The 21,166-nt window shown below is 32.5% G+C and overlaps 1 protein-coding gene across 1 annotated transcript; it reads right to left on the minus strand.

Moving 5' to 3' along the window:
• Positions 1-347: 347 nt before the first annotated feature.
• LOC127698649 (E3 ubiquitin-protein ligase RNF8-like) lies at positions 348-19,865 on the minus strand. Its single transcript, XM_052202224.1, has 7 exons — positions 19,675-19,865; positions 15,472-15,588; positions 13,072-13,593; positions 10,934-11,326; positions 10,136-10,340; positions 5,711-6,097; positions 348-5,053 (listed from the first exon to the last, which is right to left on the minus strand). Exons 1-7 carry the CDS (start codon positions 19,852-19,854, stop codon positions 5,013-5,015), a joined length of 1,845 nt encoding a protein of 614 aa, XP_052058184.1. The 5' UTR covers positions 19,855-19,865; the 3' UTR covers positions 348-5,012.
• Positions 19,866-21,166: the final 1,301 nt, after the last annotated feature.

A 21,166-nucleotide genomic window follows, 5' to 3' on the forward strand; every position in this document is an offset into this window, starting at 1 on the left:
TCATACCTTTATTCTATATTGCTAAAGAACAGGCTTAATCCTGAAATTTAATACCACATATCGTTTCAATATGAAAAGTAATAAGTAACAAATCCAATTATGCAACTTATGTGAAACAATGTGAAAATCAGATCGGGTGAAAATGATTAGCTCACAAAATCTCATCATAAACATCACACAAATTTATGATAACCTAGAAGAATGTTAAGATAAAAGAAATTTCCATTTCAGAGGCAAATCATAAGTAAATATCAGATTCTTTAGGAGATAACAGATATTCTTTTGGACATAACAGATATTCTTTTGGACATAACAGATATACGATGGATTACATGTACACAACTTCATTACTCTCCAGTTTATTTGTTTATTTTGTAACAATTAAAACAAATGTTAAGTTTACTTTTTTATATATCAAATAAACAGCTGCTCCAAAAAAGCATGATATGTCTGTCCCCATCATTTGAACACATACAAAATATTTATAATCTTACCAAGAAAGTCCTTTTAATCTACATAACAAATCTATGATCAAAATGGATGTTTGCTTAAAGGAAACAATCATTGTGTAAAAATTCTGTGTCGATCTGATAAATAAATGAGTTTTCATGAAAAATTTAATATCTCAAGTCCCATAATTCAGGTACAGCAAATCTAAAATTGTCCTAATTGAAAGGGAGCTTTCTTTATGGAACAAAACATCCAACAAAGCAAACTAGAGATGTGCTTCATAGTTTTGAATTTTATCTTTTAAGGTTTTATGTATACATGTACCTCTGAAATTACAAACTGAAAAATCTTTTAAATTTGAAAGGGAGATCTTCTTCATGGAGAAAGCATTGAGTGATGTTTTAATGAAGCAAAATGAGTTATCATTGGACGTGCTTCAAATTTCGAGATTTTTAACATTTAACTCCCATAACTCTACAACAACAAATTTGAACTTCATAAAAATCAAAAGAGGGTTTTTCTTCACAGAACCAAATGTTATGTAAAATGTTGTAGTTTTTCTAGAAAACTTAGTTATCCTTAGATGTAGTTGAATAGACAGAAATTCATATACCATAATATGACCCTCCATGACAGGCATTTAAAAAAGTGAACAATATAAGAACATATTTAAAGCAATTCTCATTATAAAATATTTGAGTCAAATTGTGTTATCTATAAAACAATATGAAATCATGTTCACATATAATAATATATACAGTCAAGTCCTTTTATTTCATTCTTTTGATATGTCTGTGAATTTTGTTAACTTCACATTAGAGACTTAAAGGTCAAATGAAATTGGTGGCAAACATATTAATCCTGTTCCCATCTGACTGATTTATCATTTTTTTCATTCGTAAAATCTATCTAAAAGCTCTTAATACTTTTGTTTCTTTTCTCTTTTTTTTTTATTGAATAATGCAATTCTATTCTTTCTTCTTATGTAATTTCAGTCTTAAACAGCATCAAACACATTTCATACATCAAATTTGGAAATACACACTGTAGTTCAAAAATCCTATTGAAAAAATATTAAAACAATTTTTGCATAGCAATCAACTGATGACTGTTAATAAAATAAACTGTTGACACAGAGATATGTCTCGCCTGTGTGTATAAAAGTCAGAAAAAGACAATCTGATAGACAGCAACATTGCTTATTAATTCAGTCGCTGGACCATGATCTAGTGGGAGGGGCCTGAGAATGGTCGTCAAACTGATATGTACTGAAAGTAAAGTGACTTCATACAAAATATCGTCGATCTATCAAGTAGATCCTATCAAACTAACTTAAGCAGAAAACTTAACATTGAAAATTGCTTATTTATTCAAAGTCACTGGACCATGACCTAGGGGGCAGGGCCTCAAAATAGTCTTCAAACTGATATGTACTGTTAGTAATGCAACTTTATATTAAATATCAATGATCTATCACTTGTAGTTCCTATCAAACTAACTTAAGCAGAAAACTTAACAATTGTTGATGCCATCGGTTTCGTCGTCGCCAGAAATGCAATCCCCATGTCTCACTTTCCGTGTCTTTCGTTGCAGCTGAGACAGAAACAATTGTAACTATCCTTTATAGCATAAGAAAGGTAATTTTAACAAAACTTATGTATGCTGATGCAGTGTAATAATACACTGCCAATAAATCATATCATTAAAATAAGAATAAAAAATAAGAGGAAAACAAAATAGTGATATTTTTTTCAGAAAAATAACAGAACAAAACTAAAAGCAAAATTTTGATCGCTGATAAAAACCTTGTCACATAGTTCAAACTTGCCCCTTTCAAACAGCAGTTACCAAAACTCTTACAACATCAACATTAAACCAGTCTAGACCTCATTTATCTGTACACAAGTGTACTGCAATATAATCAACCTCTTAGGATCCAGATTTTCCTGTGAAAAATATTTCATACTGAAACACTTGTTAATACATGCAAGTATATTTAAGCTAAAAGAAAAGCACTGGTTTTATAATCTACCAGTCAACAATCTCACTGAATACATAACCAATATTTATACATTGTAGAAAAATATAAAATTTACATGTACGAGCTTTAGAAACAGTTTTTCGTAGAGAGTACAAATAAATTTTATATTTTACTACAATGTACAAATATTGTTTTATATCCAGCAATTGAACATTTAAATCTAAATTTTAGTTTTAATCTTACCAACCAGTGAATTTGACTTTGAATGAAATTGACACGATTAAGACCTAGATCCGAATTCAACCTCTGACATAAACAGTAATTATAATGATAAATTTTGCTTGTAAAAGAACCAGGATACTATATACATAAAGTATACATTGTTTTTCTTCTTGTTGAAGGCTGTAAGGTGACATATAGTTGCTAAATTTTACATCATTTGGTCTCTGGCAGAGAGTTGTCTCATTGGCAATAATACCACATCTCCTTTTTTAGTTTCACTCATTGTTGAAGGCCATACAGTCACCTATAGTGGCTAGCTCCTTCGTCATTTGGTCTCTGGTGAAGATTTGTCTCATTGGCAATCTTGACCACAGTTTTTGCCCTTTTTTTGTCTTTTGGTTTGATGGTCTTAAATATACAAGTTGAAGATTTACTGATAAAGCTTGTTGTGCACACTGAACTACATTTACATCATTTACCTTTAAAGGAATAGTATTACATGGTATTAACATGAAACTAAAATTTCAATCATCTTCATCCCATGTCATTCTTTGCATTTTTATACTTTATAAGATAAGGAGATGTGGTATGAAGCCAATGAGACATCAATCCACCAAAGTCCTAATGATTTGGACATAAGAAACCAGTATACTCTATTAAAGCAACTATGTATTCCTGAAGGTGGAATGGGCATCTTCCACCAACTTGGATCAGAAAACAGCAGAACACAATGGGTCTAGACTTTTTATTAAGTCAGCAAACTTTGATGCAGGAATGCAATTTACTGATAAGAATTTTCATTTCAGTTAACAAATTTAATTGATCTTAAGTTATAATCACTCATATTTTAACAAAAGTAGAATATTTTTGCTTGATTTCAATTATAAAAACTTTGCGTGTTAAGAGGAGGTTACTCGGAAAATGTACAATTTATAAAGGAATCTTAAGGAAATTTTCCTATTTGATGTTAAAGCAGAAAAAAAACATTCAGGACATTTTTTTATTTTGTGTTAATGATCCCATTTTTTCTTTTGATATTCAGAAAGCATTTTATATGAGCTACCTTCTCATACTTTATTTTATAATTCTATCATTTAGTTTACCTTCTATTCACATCATGATGCTTTTTCTCTGTATAATAAATACAAATTGTGTCATTTTTTCACAACCTGTTGCTTGAAAACAAGCTTGATGACCTATCACTTTTTTTATATTTTTGAACATATCACAATATACACTACATTTTGGCAAAGTTGGAAAATTTCTATTATTTTTCGTTTATACTCCCATACCACCTTAACAAATAAAAGCTTTAAATCATAAACAAAACAAGTATCTAACTAAGACTGATTCCTGAACCATATTATCTTTATCACACCATCCTCCTGATTTTACCTATAGGTTTTGTATAGTAACATTATGTTAATGTTTGACCCTAGTCCAAAAAAATTTTGTGCGAGCTTTTTCAACATTTCTGCTTGGAGTGATAAGAATATGATAGTATTAGGCATCAAATGTAGATGTGTATATTAACCTTTCATAAAATCAAGAAATATTTTTTAATGAAAAGTTAAGATTGTGAAAACTTATTTTGTACCCAAAGTTATCGATTCACGAGTATTAGGTTTTCCAGTGAAAATTTTTCTACATTTTGCCTGTTCTAGTCTGACATTACACACACAGATATGCATATCACGTTATAATACAAATCAGATATTACTTTTTACAAAAAACTGAATTTTTTACACAAAAAATATAATCATTGTACAGTCAAACATATTTGAAATTATCTAAGGTAGTATAATCTGTATTCCTTCTTATAATGCATTTAAAAGGTAGCCCTTACTCATTTGTCAGTATTCGTGTTTGATTAAATCTTGATTTTGGATATATACCTTATCTGATATCTTACAGATTTTTTTTATATATATCAATTTTTATTTAGCATACCAATATGAGACAGACAAAACTGACATTGATAAGTTTTTAGTATTTGATGAATAGTCAGTCTGATTTATATTTTACAGTATAAATCAATATTAAAATAGTAGTGGCATTTCACTTACTATCTATCCATTTATAAATCACTGTGAACAATGAACCCATTGTGTTATAAAGCCAAACACAATACAACTCTTTTATCGATTTCATATTTGTTTTTTTGTACTATACTAAGAAACTCATAATTTTACTCATGTTAACAATCAATTCAAAATATTTCTATGGCTATCTGTTAACATTTCACATTGTAAATATATGTAATGTTTATAATGAACACATTTGGTAATACTGAGTATGACGTTTTCAGTCTTGAACACTTTTTGGTAATCTCCCAGCACATAGTTTTTGTACAACCTTTTCATCTATAAGGACATCCATTTGCCCAATGACCACGTGAACCTACAAATAAAACAAATATTACAATAAACACAATAAATTTGAATGTTCAGTAGTTTTCATGATAACATGTAAAAAATATTTCTTTTGATCAAGTGGAAATTATATATTCATCAAAATATGGTTAATATTAAAGTACTGTAAATTCAGAAATTTTTGCAATGTTTTTATTCTTGCAAAAATTGTTACAGAAATAATCACAATCTTGCATATGTGTCAATTGTTCAACAACTGAAACAAAATAGGCAAGCAAAATTTTTTCTGAATTTATTGTTTACAGTCAGGAAGTTTGGCCCCTTAAAAATCAAACTAGACTACATTTCATTATATCTAAACACATAAATTTATACACCAACCTTTATATACATTTAACTAGACATCTTTTACAGTCACGTACTTGTTGTAGATGGTTTTTTCTTTCAGATTTGACAATATTTCTGAGTGTCTATCCCAAATGCAAATAGCATATACACTTTATCAAACAGATTCTTTCACTACTATGCACATGCAAAAAGTGTTACTACTTGCATATTTTTGAAGATTATATGGTAACCTCTCAAACTCTTTTTTTTTTTGTAAGCTTACAATGTTTTGTTGCTGTCTCATTAAGGTTTAATTCTCCTTTTAGTTTTAAGTACATGAACATGTATCATAACTTACCACATCTGTAACAAGTTCCATAACCACCATAATAAGCACCCTCATCACCTCGTATATATTCAGAATCAGAATCATCCGAGTTATCTGAATTAGAATTCATTGCAGAATCTTCATCAGAATCAGTAAATGGATTACTATTATCCTCTACATCGTCTTCTCCAATGGTGATTTCAACACCATCTATTTCTAAATCATCCTCAACAATAATAGGATGATGACCTACAGCATTGGTTAAAGGATTAGCAGCAGGTACAACTATTGGGTTGTTGGCCCCACCACCTCTTGCTCCTCTTGCACCACGCCCTCGTCTTCCACCTCTGCCACGGCCTCGTCCTGCATTTACTGGAGGTTTTGGTTTGTTTTCTTCATCAAACTTTTGCTGGTCACCTAGAATAAAATATATAAATATGGAATTACAATTCATCTCAAAATAAGTGCTTTATTGTCTCAGATAATGAAATTTCAAACATTTTCTGATTTTGAATCAAAGAAGATGTGGGGTAAACTGTGAATTCAATATTCAGTGTTCCAGCTAGGATTTCAAAAGGGCAGGAAGCCAATCATGAAAAGGGCACTTTAGCACGCTGATTGATAATTCAAAAAGGGCATGTCAAACATTGTCTTTTATTATGTACACAGCAGGGGGTTCAGCTAGGAGTTTGAGGGCTTTAGTCACTTTTACGCGAAATGAAAATTAACCTTATTTCTGGTAACAGTAAGGGGCCAAGGATCTTTGAAGGCCTTAGGCATGCTACAAATGTAGGCAGTTATTGCATGATTTGACTGATGTGATGCTTAAATATTAAAGATTAGAACAAGGATCTGGAAACCTAGTTCACAATTTCACTTCAGTTATTTTCAGGGGACATTTCTGATCAACAAAATTTGGGTTCCTCTTTTTTAAAACCAGGAATGATCAGGAATCACAGCATAAATGAAAACGTTTAAATCAATATTTTTAATTCATTTTTATAAACTTGGAACGATTTAAATGACTGTATATTCTAAATTTATCAAGAATAGATCACGTTAACTTCCGATTTTTGAATGAAATGAAAACAGGAAGTGACAAGAGGATATTATATTTAGAATGAATCTGGATTCATCTACGGATTGGATCGTGTTTAACAAAAAGGAAGGAAATAATCAGTTTTTAAATTAAGTTGCTCAGTAAGAAATATATGTGTGTCTCTCGTTTAATTTTATACTAAATTATTTCGTATTTTACGTTTTAGTGTCTATTAAATTTATAAGAATACATTCACGCATGCGCAGTACATGATAAAGAAAGCACCTGTTTGACTCGTGAAAATATTTTTGAACGTTTTGAATAAAATTTCATCTTCATAATCAAAATTGTTGAAAGATTTTGATGAAAAGTCTAAAATGTGACAAAAATATGTTTGTATTACAGAACCTATAAGTCAATGAGCTGCAAATAGTGATTGTTTAAAAAATTTCGAAATTAAAATGCACACTGTCCGGGTGAAAATAATTTTGTTCAAATGATGAAACTACTCAAACATCTATCATTGTCTACGGATAAACGAACTGCAAATTGTTGTCTTTTGAGAAATATTGAAATTAAAATGCCGACTGACAGATATTACTGGGAAAAATAATTATAATGGTCAATTTTGAGGTTTATTAATTAACGGATTAGTGACCATCCGATGGCGATAATCGGATTACCTGAAATCACAACTTTTAACACCTGCTTTAAAGGTTAATTAGAGGGTCATAAACTTGTCAGAAACAAGAAATGATTGTAACAGGATGCTGTTACAAAGTCTCCCAAAGGAAGCTCCCATAATTCGTAATTCCCAGGATCGCCTGACATTGGACAAAGTCCAGTAAAGTTATATGCATTAGTGATGCCTGGGGAATAACCCTGTATATCATTCAAATCATCTTGGCATGACAAACCAGAATATATATGGTTTAGGGGTGGGGATCTCGACCATTTACAAGATACTAGAACATTGGGGGAGGGGGGAACCCCTGGGGACTGACCCTATACGTCATTCAAATGTTCTGAGACATGACGAACAGGAATATATATGGTTTAGGGATGGGGATCTCGACCATTTACAAGATATTAGAACATTGGGGTGGGGGGAACCCCTGGGGACTGACCGTATACGTCATTCAAATGTTCGAGACATGATGAACAGGAATATATATGGTTTAGGGGTGGGGATCTCGACCATTTATAAGATATTAGAACTTTCTTAAATGGCAGGGGGTGGGGGTGACCCCTGGGGACTAACCCTGTATATCATTCAAATCATCTTCGCATGACAAACCAGAATATATATGGTTTAGGGGTGGGGATCTCGACCATTTACAAGATATTAGAACTTTCTTAAATGGCAGGGGGTGGGGGTGACCCCTGGGGACTAACCCTGTATTTCATTTGATGTGCTTTATCATGACAAACCAGAATATATATGGTTTAGGGGTGGGGATCTCGACCATTTACAAGATATTAGAACTTTCTTAAATGGCAGGGGGTGGGGGTGACCCCTGGGGACTAACCTTGTATTTCATTTGATGTGCTTTATCATGACAAACCAGAATATATATGGTTTAGGGGTGGGGATCTTGACCATTTACAAGATATTAGAACTTTCTCAAATGGCAGGGGGTCCGGATGACCCCTGGGGACTAACCCTGTATATCATTCAAACCATCTTGGTATGACAAACCAGAATATATATGGTTTAGGGGTGGGGATCTTGACCACTTACAAGGTATTAGAACTTTCTTAAATGGCAGGGGGTGGGGGTGACCCCTGGGGACTAACCCTGTATTTCATTTGATGTGCTTTATCATGAGAAACCAGAATATATATGGTTTAGGGGTGGGGATCTCGACCATTTACAAGATATTCGAATTTTCTCAAATGGCAGGGGGTCGGGATGACCCCTGGGGACTAACCCTGTATATCATTCAAAACATCTTAGCATGACAAACCAGAATATATATGGTTTAGGGGTGGGGATCTCGACCATTTACAAGATTAGAACTTTCTCAAATGGCAGGGGGTGGGGGTGACCCCTTGGGACTAACCCTGTATTTCATTTAATGTGCTTTATCATTTAGAACATTTTCAATTAAAAAGATTGTGTCTATCACAAACGGATTTCAATTTAGAATCATTTGAAAATTTAAAAAAATAAAATCCCATAGGGTTCTATAGTAAAACCCTCCTTTCTTTTTGCCCCTCAAAGTACCCCTTTATAAACCCCATTGCACAAACAAAACCCTGATTGCACCACTAGACATGTTAGTCTAACATATTGTGAAATCCTAAGTTAATCTGACAAGCGGTTTTGGAGAACGGGTGCGGACAAGTTCAAATTTAAAAGCGGCGGAAGAGGAAGAAGAAGAAGAATAATAATAATAATAATAACTGAGCAAAACCAATAAGTCTTCCCAAACTTCGTTTGGGAGACTTAACAAGAAGACAGGTAGAATTATAGTATTTTCTTCAAAATGATACGGCATTATAGGTATGGACTTGCGAAAAAGGGCAGGTGGTCTTAAAAAGGGCACAAGGCAGCAGTCGGGAAAGGGCGGGCTACCCTGTGAAAAAAATCAAGCTGGAACCCTGATATTATTTGTTGGATACCTATTTTCATCCACAAGTTTAGTAAGTTTTCTGATGTTTTTATCTTCAAATATATGGGCAACAACTGACATGAAAACAATAACTTCCTTCTTGGATATGAACTCCATGAACTAATAATAACTTTAACATGGTTTTGTTAATGAACTGATGAACAAAAGACAAGATTTAAAAAACTTATAAATGTATTTTGAAAGCTTAGATATGCATTTGTAAGTTTCACACTTGAAGGCAATTGCACATTGGTATATACATAAACAACAGTTTGTAGATTTTTCACTCAAACATTTTCTGAATTTAATTAGTTTTGATACCATTCTTACAACAAACTATACCAATTATTGCTATAATTCTCTAGTTGCAGATCAGTCAAATATGAAACACAACTTCAGAAAGATTGATCGATGTCAGGTACATGTACTTGTTTACCTGTCAGGTGAACCAAGGTGCCTAACATTTCCAAATCTTGCATTATTTGAGGCGTTTAATTTTTTTTCTCACCCATCCAATGGATTCAAAGAATATTCAAAACTTGTGCAGGCCATCTCACCAACTAGGTTTGCTAAGATAGTAACAACACAATAGTTAACTATTTACCATGTGAGAAAAGAATGTCTTTTAATATGGATTCAAAGAATATTCAAAACTTGTGCAGGCCATCTCACCAACTAGGTTTGCTAAGATAGTAACAACACAATAGCTAACTATTTATCATGTGAGAAAAGAATGTCTTTTAATGTTAACCTAGTAAAGACATTATATTGATTCTATTCCAACATACTTTCTCTTGTTACCTTTTCTGCTTTCCACCAACTGTTTTCTCCTTTCCTTAAGCTCATCACTAAGATGTGAAACCATAGTATCTATGTAATTATCTAGAGATATTGCCCTCATTGTTGTTGTTACAGGAGCTCGACACACAGCACATTCTTTCTTGATTTTCATCCATTGTTGTATACACAAGGCACAGAATGAATGAGAACAGTTCAGTGATGTCGCCTACAAAAGTCAAAATTCAGAATACAGGAAAGAATTATCTTGACGCTACAGCAAAAATGTTACTCCTCTGATATACAGCTAATGTGATGAAACAACAGGAAAATTTATGAGACTTTTAATTCAAAGCTTCCCAAAAAAAAAAAAATTGAGCCAGCCAGGCATTTTTTCAATACTATCTATAAAACTTTTTTACTTACCTAGATATAAATGGCAATCACAGTAATAATTGGGCAACAACTGACATGAAAACAATAACTTCCTTCTTGGATATGAAATCCATGAACTAATAATAACTTGTACATGGTTTTGCTAATTTATAGTGCATTGTATGCATATGAGGTGTGCAACATGAGCACACTAACATTCAAGCTATACTCTTTATTAATACAATAACACTAATAAGAACCTTACTTTCACTTTTAAAAAGCACATATTTTCTTTTACCTGATGTTGACTTGAAAGCCATAAAGTCCAGCTTTTTTTGCATGTGGCTAAAAATTGACAAACTTACCGGTATCTAAAAGACAAACCACATATGTAACAATGACTAGTAAATTCTTTACATTTACACTTTCATGTCAACTTGAGCATACCTGTACAAATAGTTCATTACAAATACTACACTGTAACTCAGTTTCCATTAAATCTGCAAAATTAGTTAAAATGTCTTGTTTCGCATGTAACACTGCCTCTGTCTGTTTGTCCTTTTCTTCTTTCACTTCATTTAATTGTGCTTCTAACATTTTTTGTTCAGTTTCTTTCTTTAAAATTACTGTTTCTAGTTTCTCTTTTTGTTTAATTAATTCTTCTTCTAAAGTTTTATTTTTTTCTTCCAAAGCTTTTGCCATGGCTACACGTAAACTTTGTTCTACTTTCTCTTTTTCTTCAATTAATCCTTCTTTCTGTTCCTGCAACTGTTCAAGCAGTGTAGCTTCTTTCTCTAACAACCTATTTTCCAGTTCTTCCTTCATCTGTTTTTCTGCTTCCTGCATTCAGAATTAAAGTGATAACTTATTTGGTTTAATACATTACTACATGTATGGTTTATTTGGTTATAAATTATCCTTAAAAATATTGTGGATAAGAACGTCACTTAACCTGTAGATCATGATAATGTCCTATTGCTATCATAAAATTATTCTATAACAACAGATTCCTTGTTCATATTGTTAACAGATTAGTTCTCATGACAACAATCTTTTAGGAATTTTAAACTTTAGATACAGTTTCTAGCTAAGGCCATGCAAAAATGACTGTTTGTTTCCCCTAACCCTGCCTGGTCTTAATTTACCTCCCCAGGTCAATTCTTTTTTTTTAATTTTGCAGATGAAAAAAAAAGTATTGCTTTCAATGATGCTTTTTAAAATTGTCTAGTAATGTCTTAAAAGTGTTTCAACATTGCTCAGTTATCATTCCTTTAGTTTCACATACCTTATACCACAATATAGAATGTAAAACAATAATTTATTTTTCTTGCTTTTCATTATAAACTGAAGCATCCATATTAAGAAGATATGGAATAAAAACAAAATATACTGTATAGCGGGTTATTTTCGCGGATAAATGAAAATCATGAAAAATAAATTCCGCGAAAATTTATGCATACGTTCGGTACTTGCTAATAGCTAAAGCGCTTTGTAAACGATATTTTTTTCTGGTAGGCAGGTCAATTATTGTATAGGTTAGTTTTAACAACATAAAGGCCAAAGAGCATTGTACGTTCATGTATTTCATAAAATGACTGTTAGGTATGTATATCCTTATCAAATCGTGTTAAATAGATTTATAGTGTAAGGTTCTCTATCAGGTAATTACCCTTATTAATAAGTGTCAAATTACATAAGAGTTGTAAGTCACTTTTGATTATTTTATAACCTAATTAGTAAGTACATCAAAGGTTCGGTCAATTTTGTAACTAATCAACCGTAAAATTTACAAGTGTGTATACCTGTGACAAATATCTAAGTTACCAGTATTCTATTGATGAACTGTATCAGAATATAATCAATAAATAAGACGTCATGCAGGTAAAAAAAAATAATTAATCATAACAATAGACACTTGCTTCTCAATTGTTACAACTTTTTATCTGCAGCTATTGCAGTATCTGCCAAAATATTTAATTAGGACTTAAGAATCCACCAAAATAAAAACCTCCAAAATTTTACGTATACTTTGTTGTCCTTAAATCGCAAATTTTACACCCGCGAAAATAATCGCTATACAGTACTTCCTTTGCTTCTGGTTATGTTGGTAACAATTATCAGTAAGTCAAACAAAAATAATGTACTTGTAGATATGAAATGATGAATAAAAAAATGTCCTATTTTCCAATTCTAACCACATAACTTTTTGTAGAGAAAGCTGTCTCAGGCATAAATAGGACAGTTTGGTAGGTGGTAAGCAGACAGTATTCTTTGCATTCATTTCTATTCTTATGTTAGACATAAATAAAACCCCATAACTCGGAAAGTTAAAATCTAAATTTTATAAAAAACGAAAGGGAGCTCACGTCAATAGATATAAACAATTCACCAAAGTTTTATGCAAATTGGTTAAAGCATTTTTGAGTTAATGTCCGACATGTTGACGACGGACAGACGGACGGACGGACGGACAGAGGTATACCATAATACGACCCGTAAACGGGCGTATAAAAAAGAATAGGGTCATGGAAAAAATTAGTATGTTTGTCAGATAATAGAAAAATCACTATTCTTTTTAGTATTACCTCTTTTCTTCTCAATTCATCTTCCATTTCCTCTTGCTTTTTTTTCATTGTTTCCTCCATTTCCTTTCTGTTCTCTTCACGCTTCTTTTTTTCCTCTTCCAGCTCATTTTTCATAGCTTCCTGCATTTCTTCTTTATCCTTTAAAACACTATTCATTTCAGATAACTTTTGCTCATATTCCTTCATCTTTTTTGCCATTTCTTCTTCTTGCTGTTTTAGCTTGTCTTTATATTCCTGATAAGGTGACCACTCAGGATGTTTTTGGTTGCTAGGTCCTTGAAATGTAACTGTCTGTCCCTCAAGTGGCATGGGTTTCTGTCGCTTTGGTGTGGCACAGTCAACTTCATCAAGAGACTTTGGTCTTGCTCTCTTGATTTTTAGATTGGTGTGAAATCTATACAGGAATTCTGGAGGTTCTTCACTATTTTTAGTAACTCCAAACTGAACTGTGTCACAATCAATTAGATTTTGAGGACACATGGGTTCCAGTTTCTTTCCATTGACAAATACTCCATTCAGACTCTAAAAATACATAAATAGAAAAAAATCTATCAACCTGCACCTCAAGCTTCTTCTTTACAAAGGAAAAATCAAGCACTCCCTATTTGATATTGAAACTATACAAGGGTAACATGCATAAAACATTAAACTTAACTATCAAAGCAGTGTTTCTATTAATGAAAGGCTATATATAGCTACTGGCCATATTGTTATATCTTTGCACATATATGGTTGGTTCAAAATGCGTACAAAAAATATTCTACTGATAACTTTTTTCAGGAGCATGTGGAGTGCCAATGCCTAAATTAAAATAAATTACCAAGTTGGTGTCAGACTTATTTTTATGCATCTTAACATCCTTACATGTACAGTCAGGGGTACTTCTTGTACAAGTAATCTTTATTTACTTGAAGAAGTAAAAAAAATATACTTATATAAGTTAATTAAATGTTTGAATAATCTCGCCCTTAATTTTCTCAAAATTCACTTGTATAAGTAAATTTTTTTTACAATCCCACAAAAATTGTCACGTTTTGAGATGTAAAAACATGCCTTTAATGATTTTTCCCAGGTTTGCTCATAATTTCTTATTAGAGTTCAATGATTCATCTCATCAATTCAACAAAGAAACCGATTGCGCCAAGATCTTAAGTATTTGCACAAGGCCTTCAATAATTGCTCCTTGGGGACTTGTAAATGAGCAGTGTTCTGAAGATAACAGACAAATGAGATTTTCATTGTCCATGAAATTACACTTAAATGATTAGTTAAGACATCTGCAAAGGACAGACAATTTAAAATTCTATTAGAGCAAAGAAAGTCCTAAGAATTCAAGAAAAGAAGATAGGATGACTTTTTCACTTATATAAGTAAAAAAATCTGAATGTCTAAGGGACATAACTTGATATTCAATAAAATTCATAAAAAATTTGAAGTGTCAGAATGTAATAATTCTAGATAATATTTTAATAAATTGCTTCACCTCCCCCCCTCCCCCCCCTTTTTTCCCAAAAAAAAAAAAATTCTTTCCCTCAAGATATGGTCATAATCTCAATTCAAATTTCCAATGGAGTTTGCAACCATAATTACCCTTTTAAATACATCATAAAAGTATAAAAATAGAAAATGACAAACATAATCATGGCTAAAATTAATATTCCTTAATCAGCATTTTTAAATAGTAACTTCTAAAAATAAATTGACAGCTAATCACCTCAGACAATACAACATTTCTTTATACATAATTTAAAAGCAGTGTAAGGGAGGTAATCCAAACATAACATTGTACTTTTTCTAAATAGTCCATTAACCAGGAAACCCTCGTTTTCCCCCTTTTTTGTCCCTTATTCCTAAACGGTTTGAGCCATAACCCCCCAATGCCAATCCTAACCATCCCTTTGTGATATGAAAACTTGTGGTACAATTTCAGAGAGATCGATACACCGTTCCACATGTCATTGTCTGGAAACTAGAAAAATGCTTATTTGGGCCACTTTTTGGCCCCCAATTCCTAAACTGTTTGGACTATAACCCCCAAAAACAAACCTTACCTCCTTTTGTGGTTATAAACCTTGTGTTTAAATTTCATAGATTTCTATTTACATTTACTTAAGTTATTGTCCGTAATACAAAACGACGATGACGAAGTGATACCAATATAAGACCGCAAATTTTTTTTACGGTCATATAAAAATTGTACACCTAAGGTTGTGATTAGCAATGACTGGTGACATTTGACCTGACCATAGCAAGAAGAATGAACTTCCCTTTATAAAATAAATCATGTACATGTTTGTCTCAACTTAAATGGAATATTTAAACAATTCATTTTTTAAGAACATCTCAAACAATAACTTCAGACAAATAAAAATGAATAATTGGATTGTATTTGGCTATTACCTTATTATCTCTCACAGTCCACTGTCCCTTTTCATTACATTTAAATATAGCATGGCATCTTGATATCATGTTAGACAAGAGACAAACGGTGACATCTGGTGCTCTCCCTACAGTAACCTACAAGGTAATAAATATAGCATGACATCTTGATATCATGTTAGACAAGAGACAAACGGTGACATCTGGTGCTCTCCCTACAGTAACCTACAAGGTAATAAATATAGCATGACATCTTGATATCATGTTAGACAAGAGACAAACGGTGACATCTGGTGCTCTCCCTACAGTAACCTACAAGGTAATAAATATAGCATGGCATCTTGATATCATGTTAGACAATAGACAAACTGTGACATCTGGTGCTCTCCCTACAGTAACCTACAAGGTAATAAATATAGCATGACATCTTGATATCATGTTAGACAAGAGACAAACAGTGACATCTGGTGCTCTCCCTACAGTAACCTACAAGGTAATAAATATAGCATGACATCTTGATATCATGTTAGACAAGAGACAAACTGTGACATCTGGTGCTCTCCCTACAGTAACCTACAACCTACAAAACTGGAAAGTCCCCCTTTTTTCGATGAACAAAACCATATAACTCGGAAACGTAAAGTCTAAAATTCATAAAAAACGAAAGGGAGCTCATGTCAATAGATGTTAACAATTCCCCAAAGTTTTATGCCAATTGGTTAAAGCTTTTTGAGTTAATGTCCGGCATGTTGACGAGGGACGGACAACGGTACATGTACCATAATATGTCCCGTAAACAGGCGTATAAAAACTAACAGCCTAATTTATAACAAAACAATTTACGAAAATATATATGACAGACATGAACCTACAACCAATGAAGAACAGGCTCCTGACTAGGGACAGGCACATAAAGATTGTGGCGGGGTTAAACATGTTTGTGAGCGCTCAACCCTCCCCTAACCTGGGACAGTGGTGTAACAAGATATTATCTTATTGCTACTGTATCACACTAGTCTACTGCTACTGGTAATCAAAAATATATTTGTATTAACTTATAGGTTCATTGAATTTTGAAACGTATTGTGTTTATTGTGGTCACTTAATGTTTCCATCAGTGGACTATTTTCATCTATTTTGGCATACTATACATAAGTTATTTCATCCTCAATTTTGGCCTTACATGAAAAATTAGACTGCAAAATGTTAGTTTCTTTTGTACAGGCCTGATTCTGTTTTTCACGCGATTGGAAAATCCAGGTTTATATTTTCAAGAAAGTCTCCTTTCAAAGATTTGGTTAGGATTCGCCACATAAATACACAAGCAGCCTTTTTTGGTTTTGCCAATCTTTACATACAGATATAAATTCTAGTTTAAACATTCCATTAATATGCAGATATTAATGTCACTTGAACAAATCTGTTAAGGCAGGCAACTGAAGCATTAACCAACAAAATCATTTGATATGCGAAAATAAATTATATTTTCTTGTAAATTCATTCGTATGATAGAATATTTTGAAGCGCAGGTGTTGCTTAGTTCTTTTTATATCCTCACTCCAAGAGGAGGGGGGTAATGGGTTAATCCTATCTGTACGTCCGTTTAATACAAGTGTTGTTCTATGGAAGCCAAACCTTTTGTAGTAAGGTTCTTATGGGCAAGATATACAGTGCGAGAGTGATGCATTTTCACATTCATTGCTCATCAGCTTCCTGTTTACTGAATACATGTCCTTCTTTATCATTACAGATAGTAATCATGTATGAAATTTATATCACACTTTTCTCATGAACTAAAGATTAGAATAAACTAACTTTGATATCATCATTCCTGTGTTATGCGTTTTCTGTCGTATTCTAGAACATCACACTGTAATTTAAGATCGCTTCTGCAATTTATCTTTTAGCAAGACCTTTTTCGATTTCTATCCCTTGGAACGAAAATCAAAATTTTAATGGCCAAATTTTATTGAATTTGTAATGTTTGAACAGACAGATAGGGGGAGGGTTGAGATCTCAAAAAACATGTTTAACCCCGCCGCATTTTTGCGCCTGTCCCAAGTCAGGAGCCTCTGGCCTTTGTTAGTCTTGTATCATTTTTAATTTTAGTTTCTTGTGTATAATTTGGAGTTTAGTATGACGTCCATCATCACTGAACTAGTATACATATTTGTTTGGTGGCTAGCTGAAGGACGCCTCCGGGTGCGGGAGTTTCTCGCTGCATTGAAGACCCATTGGTGGCCTTCGGCTGTTGTCTGCTCTTTGGTCGGGTTGTTGTCTCTTTGACACATTCCCCATTTCCATTCTCAATTTTAGAGTACAAATACTATTCGGTCGGTAGAGACATCAAATTGGGTGTGAATTTACGACGGCTTTCATACAGTTGTTATCTTAATAAAATCAAAGTTAAGAATATATGTCATGTATATAGCAGCCCTCAATTTAGTCTACTGAAATGGTTGCCTGAGCGACTTTAAAAGCTGATTGGCGACCAAAAATTCATAACTGGTCACCATTTAGGCTATTAGAAAATTGAAAATCTGGCGTCCGTAAATTTTTGTGAATTTTTCCCCGATCAGAGTGGATTTTTTTTAAAAATCATCTGAGCGCTTGACAGTAACACAAATTTATACTGTATTTCAAGCGCCTTTTAGATTTAAGCTTGATCTTGTCAGCGCTTTATAGCATCAGGTAATTGAAGTTTATTTGTAAGCAATTTGTTGTTGTTGATTGAAAATGGCAGTTACATTTGTACTTCGTATTTCTGCACTCAGTCACAACTTTGACTATTACGTGCCGTTAGAAAGAAAACCATTGGCATTTATACATTGTATTTATTGAAAGCACAAGGTCGGGCCTCGTTCTCGATTTCGTCAGTAAACGGATAGAAACAAGGTCGTTGATTTTGTAATTTGTTCTCTTAGATTCAATAAAATACCGGCTACAATTTCGCAAACAATTTCAGATGTTAACTTGACAGATCGGGCAACCACCAGTGCTTCTAAGCACAAGTCTGATGAGATTTTTACTAGACTGGGGCTTTGGGACAACGCTTAACGTTGCAGACTGTTTTAAAACATGTACAATGAATATAAAATTAAATAAATCATGTGGTTATTTTACAGTTGATTTTATACAAATTATTTTCTACACTCGCCAGCATAAAAACACAGAACAAAACTTAATACTTTCATTTCACAAGGGCTGTTTAACTAGAAAAAAAAATGTAGGCAACCTGAAATTTTGAGTTGGCCACTAAATTTTCATGTCTGGTGGCCATTTGGCAACTTCATTTCAGAAGCTACTTTGAGGGCTGTATAGCTGATATAGTTTTGACTAGTACAAAAAACAAAGTTTTAATAAAAAAAACACAAAAAAACACAGATGGAAAAAAGATGAAAAGCAGAAGAATATGTATAGTAAATCTTGCTATACAAATCTTTGAATATTTGTAGAGTTATGAGCCAAGGTAGCTTTGATTGGTATAACCATGCGAGATCCAAAGGGTATTTGGCACTTCGTTTGTGCATCTAAAAAGCAATGCATTGCATATATGCTCTTGGTCATGCAAAGACCCCTAGTCCACTTTCACAACGCATCCTTAGACAATCAGTCTCAGTGATCCAGTATTAAAGTTTATAACTGGAGTTATTGATTGAAATGAGGCAATTGCACAATGAACATGATCAAGATTATATTACCTGAGTCTAGAAGTGATAATTTTATTACAAAAAGGAATTAAGTTAACAATCTAATACATCTTTATTTCTTAACAATAAACATGATAAATAATAAAATATGAAACAATGGTATATTCCATTAAATCCCTATCCATCACAGTGCCTTTATATCCTGTGTAAAGAGTGCCCTAAAAGTGTAGTCCTCCGCACAAAGGGTGTCCTTAAAGTGTAGCCAATCACGCTAAGAGTGCCCTCTGAGAAAAAAATTGCCCTGCCCTTTTCAATAGTTGCAGGAAACACTATAGGTTGCTAATCAACTTCCTTTTTAGTTTTACTGAATTCTTATAGAAGAGTATCAAATGTGAGTAATAACTTTCAGATTAACTTGTTTATAAAAATAAGATGTGGTATGCCATAATGATTGTATATATATATCAACTTTTTTATATACTTTTTACTACAGTAAACCAGGAACATATATATTGAGTTAAATATACTGTTCCCAGTGGCAGTGTAAACAGGGGAGATATTTATGTAATTATACTTCTGTTTTGTTTTCTAGGCTTATAAGCTTGTGCTTCTTTATATTATCGCCAATACGATGCAGACAAGGGATGCATGTTGTTTCTTGTTCATTAATTTGGCTCAGCTGCTGAGACATTTTGGCTCTCAGTCTCACTTTGCAACACAGCGCTCTGCGACAGTCGTTTGTGGTGTACGTCATTGATTTTGGGGAACTATTTTGATGGAATCCCTCGGCTATAACAAAATCGGACTATAACAAACTCGGCCTATAACATAATCGGCCTCACAAAATCGGACTATTACTTAATGATTTACAATTAATTAAATAATCATTTTAACATTTTAGAAGCGAGTAATATAAATTACGTTAATAAGATATGTATAAAAAGAAAAGAAATAAATTCATTTTTAAAATAATGAAAATCTACCAGTTATCTGTCTTTTCTGTATTATTCTTTGTATGTCCCTCTCAAAATAATTTATCATATGCATATCTTATATGATTGAACTGGGAATATGACATCACGCCACGTGTATCGTTGACAACTTTTTAATCACCTGAATTTAAACTAACAACTGGCACATGTACTGTTGACACCTATTTAATCACCCAAAGTGAGAACAAAACTACCTGTAATTACATGAAAACTAAATATTACAATTTTTTCGCAGTAGCAGCTTGTGTATAACCATAGATATCTATGGTATAACTGACGTTTTCGTGTTCTTTTTTTTTTTTTTTTTTAGTTTGATTACAATTCTTATGTAATTATAAGACAGTGTAGTGAATTATATGTTTCTGGCCATACTTTTATTGGTTGAATCCAAGTGGTTTGTGAGAAATATGTATAATAAATGTTTGCGTCGGCTTGCCTTTCTAAAAAGACATTGTATCTGTTTGATGTGACAATTTAAATATAGTTACTTTTCCATTAATGGCCCCCATTAATAAAGAATTACAGATAAGTGAAATTGTAAAGAAGCTATTCACTGTAAATCAAATTTCTCTTTGTTTGTATACTAATAATGAACACCAAGGATTAAACACAATACAAACATGGACACACGCCAATCATTAAAACATCTTTTGTCAATAAACCGGCATCACAAACGAGAAAATCACAATAATATTTCAAATAGAAGTTAATTATCCTTATTCAAAAATATCAAATTCAACTCATATAACACATATTTCAATGATGGATCTAAATTTATTTTAATACATTTCTTTATATTGTTTCTTCAAAAATATTTATCATTTTCTCATAAATTCGTATATAATTTTTTATATATAAAGGTTTTTTTTAAAGTCAGAAAAAAAAACGTTAACAACTCAATTTACTAATCGTAGTCCGAGTTTGTTCAATATTTCTGCATATAAATAGTGGTAAGCCGAGTTTAAAGCCAGTCAATGTCGTTAAAAACTTCCATTTGTTGTTGTTATAGTCCGATTTTGTGATAGGCCGATTTTGTTTTAGTCCGAGTTATCCAGCGCGTTTTGACGGAATTCA

Source organism: Mytilus californianus, unplaced genomic scaffold (genome assembly GCF_021869535.1).
Source record: "Mytilus californianus isolate M0D057914Y unplaced genomic scaffold, xbMytCali1.0.p SCAF_4, whole genome shotgun sequence".
Taxonomy (NCBI): Eukaryota; Metazoa; Mollusca; class Bivalvia; order Mytilida; family Mytilidae; genus Mytilus; species Mytilus californianus.

Coding starts and splice junctions, on each gene's coding strand:
- LOC127698649 (XM_052202224.1), bottom strand. CDS start 19,854: ATGACGTACACCACAAACGACTGTCGCAGAGCGCTGTGTTGCAAAGTG. Junction 6,098..10,135: donor GTTGGTGGAAAGCAGAAAAG/GTAACAAGAGAA, acceptor ATTTTATTCTAG/GTGACCAGCAAAAGTTTGAT. Junction 5,054..5,710: donor TGGAACTTGTTACAGATGTG/GTAAGTTATGAT, acceptor TTTTATTTGTAG/GTTCACGTGGTCATTGGGCA.